The 4667-nt window shown below is 46.5% G+C and overlaps 1 protein-coding gene across 1 annotated transcript; it reads right to left on the bottom strand.

Moving 5' to 3' along the window:
* Nucleotides 1-1971: 1971 nt before the first annotated feature.
* Nucleotides 1972-4657, bottom strand: LOC114578447. Its single transcript, XM_028691635.1, has one exon. The coding sequence runs from the start codon at nucleotides 4534-4536 to the stop codon at nucleotides 1972-1974; it is 2565 nt and encodes an 854-aa protein (XP_028547468.1). The 5' UTR covers nucleotides 4537-4657.
* Between the last annotated feature and the right edge of the window lie 10 nt (nucleotides 4658-4667).

The following is a 4667-nucleotide window of genomic DNA, read 5'->3' as shown; positions in this document are numbered from 1 at the left end:
ATTATCATATCTTCCCATGGAATCGTCAGCAGCCCTAGAAGTGCAGCAGATCAATGAAGTGGCCCAACCAAAAATATTCGAGATGTTAGGAGTTTTCTGGACTGGCCACGTTTTATAAGAAGATTCATCTCGGAACTTTACACCATAGTGGAACGATAACCGATGTGTCAAGAAAGGGTGAATTTCTTTGGACGGCGTCTGCTTCTAAGGCTTTTTGATTGATATAAAGGAAAATGATTGAAGCACCCGTCATGAGACTGGCCTGATTTTCTTAGGTGTTTTTGAAGTGACATTGTGAGCGTCAGGCATAGGAATAGGAGGTCTTATCTCAAGAAGGCCACCCGTGGCCTACTTCAGCGAAAAACTAAATGACGTCCGCAACAGCTATTCCACCTATTGACAAGAATTCTATGCTATCATTCAATTCCCTTAGATATTGGAGGCATTACCTGCTGCTCAGGAATTTGTCATATTCTCGGGACCATGAAGCACTTATGATACATTACTCCCAAAAGAAGCTTAACGCCCGACATGGTAGATGGGTTGAATTCCTGCAAGAATACACGTTTACATTCGACATAAAGCAGGTTCGGAAAATAAAGCGCGCGGATGCACTTAGCCGACGTCTGATGGTGAGCTCGTGAAATGAGGATGAAGAATGATAGGGTTCGAGCAACTTAGAAAACTACTTGAGTGCCCTGACTTTAAGGACACATATCTAACCCTTCACTACGGGGGGCGAACGAATTATCGATGACTTTATTGTGGAGAGATGGATTTTATTCAAGGCACAAAACTATGTATCCCAAGACTTCTCTTCGGAATATCTAGTATGGGAGTTACATGCGGGAGGTTTTGGCCGGAACACTTTGGCCAGACCAGACAATTGCTCTCTCGAAAATCGATTTTTCTGGCTAGCCTTAGCGAGATGTCAGTCAGTTAGTGAGACGATGCACACCTGCCAACTTGCCAAACAGAGAAACAAACACTGGTTTGTACACCCCGCTCCTGTACCTAGCTCTCCTGGGTAGATGTAAAGCATGGACTTCGTACTTGGACTAGCTAAACCGTTAAGAAACACGATTCTGTATTTGTGTGTTGACGTGCGATTTTCTAAGATGCTCACTTCGTACCTTGCTCTAGAGACTTTCGACGCCTCCCTACGTCGCAAAACTTTACTTTAACGAGATAGTTAAACTTCACGGCCTTCCCAAGACCATAGTAATCCGATAGGGACGTTAAATTCACTAGCTATTTCTGGAAGAACTATGCGCTACAATGGCACCAAAATTACAATTTTCCAAGCACCTTCCACCGCAGACTGATGGTCAACTGAGGTAGTAATAGAAGCTAGGCAATCGCGTACTCCTACAGGGAACGTAGGTGTGAGGGAAACATCGAGATGGGATGCAAGTTACCCACATTAGCAACAAATGCCTTACAGACAACCTCTGTTCCGAAACAGAACTCAACTGAGCGTCCCACTGAAATGTGTTGGAGCTACCCTGAGGCTTGCCTAGGCGCGCCACGAGTTGACTGGCTCATGCCCAGCGCGTAATTATGGTGTGTCGGGCAGTCGTGCAGAGGACTGTCAGGGGCAACTGGCAGCAATGCATTGGTTATTGAGGAGTGAAGGAGTCCAGGTTGCGTCGGTATAGGCTATACCACCTTTATGGCTACGTCTGTGATGACTCTGAACGTTAGCATAGTGGTATGAGGTACAAGTAGGTGTTGGAGGATAGATTACGAATCTTAGGAATGTACTACTTGACGTGCCAGGACGACGAATTAAGTGAGAAGCATCGTGGTAGAGACTGCGCTGAATGGGCGGATCGAGTGGATGAGCAGCGCCATGGTCAGAGGAAATTAAGGAGCGGCGCATCGACCGGCTGGTTGACGCGAAAGAAATTTCAAAAAAATTGAACAGAGCAGAGATTGACTAAAGTAAGTTCCACATCTTTATATTGAAACTTAGTGCAGGATACAACGAAGAAGATTTTTAAGAATTCGCAGTTGGATAAATCCAAGAAAAATGACGTGATCAGTCAAAAAGGTACACTTCTTGGGGTTGGCGAACATTTGTTCTTTCCTCAACGTTTCACAGACTTGCCTTAAGTGATCCAAATGCTGTTCTTCCGAGTTGCTGTAAATTAGGATATCGTCAAAGTATACAACCACGAACTTTCCTAGAAAAGGTCGGAGGATTTGGGTCATAACTCTCATAAACGTGCTCGGGGCATTGCTTAAACCAAAGGGCATCACTGTCCATTCGTATAATCCATCTTTGGTTTTGAAAGCCGTTTTCCATTCATCTCCCGGGCGGATCCTGATCTGGTGGTACCCACTTTTGAGGTCGATCTTAGAGAAAAGAGTGGCTCCCGTCATCATATCTAGCATGTCATCCAGGCGTGGGATTGGGAACCGATATTTGACCGTGATTTTGTTGATAGCGCGGCTATCGACACACATTCTCCACGATCCATCCTTCTTAGGGGTAAGAAGGGCAGGAACCGCACACGGACTGAGACTCTCCTTGATGAACCCTCGTTGAAGCAACTCGTCCACTTGTTTCTTGAGCTCTGCGTGCTCAGTTGGGTTCATACGGTAATGAGGCAGGTTGGGTAAGGAGGCTCCAGGGACTAAGTCGATGGCGTGTTGGATGTCCCTAAGGGGTGGCAGTTGGTATGGCAAATCCTCAGGGAAGACATCGGCGAAAGTTTCAAGCAGAGGTTTTACTTTCTCGGGGATAGGTTCATCGTGATCTACACTTACTTCCCGAGCTACTAACGCGTAAAGAGGTGTTCCAGATCCTAGCTCAGTGTCCAAGTCTTTGGCAGTTAGAAGGTTCAGGCCCGTGTTGGGTTTAAGAGAATTTGGCTTGATGTTGTCCCTTGTAGATTTGGGTTGGGTGGGGAGGAGTTTGATCTTCTTGCCCTCGTGTTCAAACACGCAGGTGTTTGAACGGCCATAGATGTGTACATCATTGTCAAAAAGCCAGGGGCGGCCAAGGATGATTTGGCCCACATCCATAGTTAACACATCGCACCAGATTTTGTCCTTGTATCCGATGAATTCAATAGGAATGAGACTCCTATCTTTCACTTCCAGAGTCGTTGAATTAATCCAGGCGACTTTATAAGGGTTGGGGTGGGGTGTGGTCTTCAGCTGAAGTCTAGAGATCATGGCTGAGGATACAGCGTTAATACAACTTCCACTATCTATTATAACCTTACAGTTCTTGTCGCTGATCTTAGTGAAAGTGTAAAAGATTGCAGTTCTTCTCCAGTCATCACTAGGTTTGGGTTGAGAGAAGGCACACCTTACAACTTGCAGATCTAAGCGATCCACCTTCTGGAGACAGTGGACCACGGGAGTATCGTCCTCATCGAAATATTCCTCGTCGTCGTCCATGTGGTGGACAAGCTCAACGTCAGGTTCGTCTTCTTCCTCCGTCACTTCCTCAATTATCGTGACCTTAAACGGGCTGGAACACTGAGACGCAATGTGTCCATACCCATGGCACCTAAAACACTTAGTGCCGGCTGTGGTCTTGGGTGTCTCTCGGTCTGGCGTTTTCCCTTTAGAATCGGATCGAGGTTGGGTTTGGTTAGGAGCAGGCCGACTACCTGAGGGTCCAGTGGGTTTGTTGTACGGTTGGCTAGAGGAAGACTTGTAGGGGTTAGGTCTAGAGTCTTGGGTTCTAGGGGCGTGGCTCCTAGATTCTTCTAAGTCCAAAACAAGACTACAGGCGGCTTCGTATGTGTTCACTCCCCTAGCAAAGAGTTCATTTCGAATATCTTCTCTTAATCCGGCTCTGAACATTGACAGGAGTTGCGTAGGAGTGGTAGTCTCCTCTCCGTTACAACGAATCAGGAAATCATCGAAGGTCGAGATATATTCCTTGACGGTCTTGCTCCCTTGGGTTAGCCTATTCCATCGATCTAGAAGTCTTGGGTAGTATGAGGGAGGGAGGTATTTCCTTTTCAGCTCCTGTTTCATTGTTCCCCAGTCAGCAATGGGGTACTCGCCTCGCGTTTCCCTCATGTGCTCTACATTGGTCCAGTACTGATTCGCCCTACCAGTCAACTTCATCTCAGCGAATTTAACTTTCTTATCTTCCGAGATATTGTACCACTTGAAGTAGCTATCCATTCCCTTAATCCAGTCAAGAAAGAGTTGAGGCTCTAACGTACCGTCAAACATCGGGGCGTCTACCTTAATACTTTTGAGGAGTTGGGCATCGTTGTCTCTCCAAGGGGCTTCTCTTCCTACCTGATCATGGTTGGGTCGGGGGTTAGGTCGGTAAAACTCTCGATGGTGTCCGTAATCCGTTCGATTATCATCGCCGTAAGGAGATTGTGGACGGGAGGGAGTGTAGAGAGCGGGGTGACCTATTCTTTCAATGTTATCTAGTCTTTCTCCCGTATGTCGTCTAAGTTCAGCTACACTCGTTTGGGTATCCTTCATTTGTTGTGTAAGTGTTCCTAATTGACCCATAATCATGTCTAAAGTGGTTTGCAAATGGGTAGGATCCATGGTTGGGTGTTAGGGGTCACTAGGAAGACTTCCTAAGTCAAGGACAGCAGTTAACTCTACCGAAAAGCTTGCTGAAATCTAGGCTACAGCAGCTGGAAATCGCTGGACAGCAAACACAGTCGAGGGGAAAG

This window comes from Dendrobium catenatum, unplaced genomic scaffold (genome assembly GCF_001605985.2).
Source record: "Dendrobium catenatum unplaced genomic scaffold, ASM160598v2 original_scaffold_30980, whole genome shotgun sequence".
In the NCBI taxonomy this organism is placed as follows: domain Eukaryota; kingdom Viridiplantae; phylum Streptophyta; class Magnoliopsida; order Asparagales; family Orchidaceae; genus Dendrobium; species Dendrobium catenatum.
The sequence above is the reverse complement of the archived record's forward strand: the minus strand, read 5'-3'. Positions and strand labels throughout refer to the sequence as shown.

What these genes read in the sequence shown, in the direction of transcription:
- LOC114578447 (XM_028691635.1), bottom strand. Translation starts at nt 4,536, where the DNA reads ATGGATCCTACCCATTTGCAAACCACTTTAGACATGATTATGGGTCAA.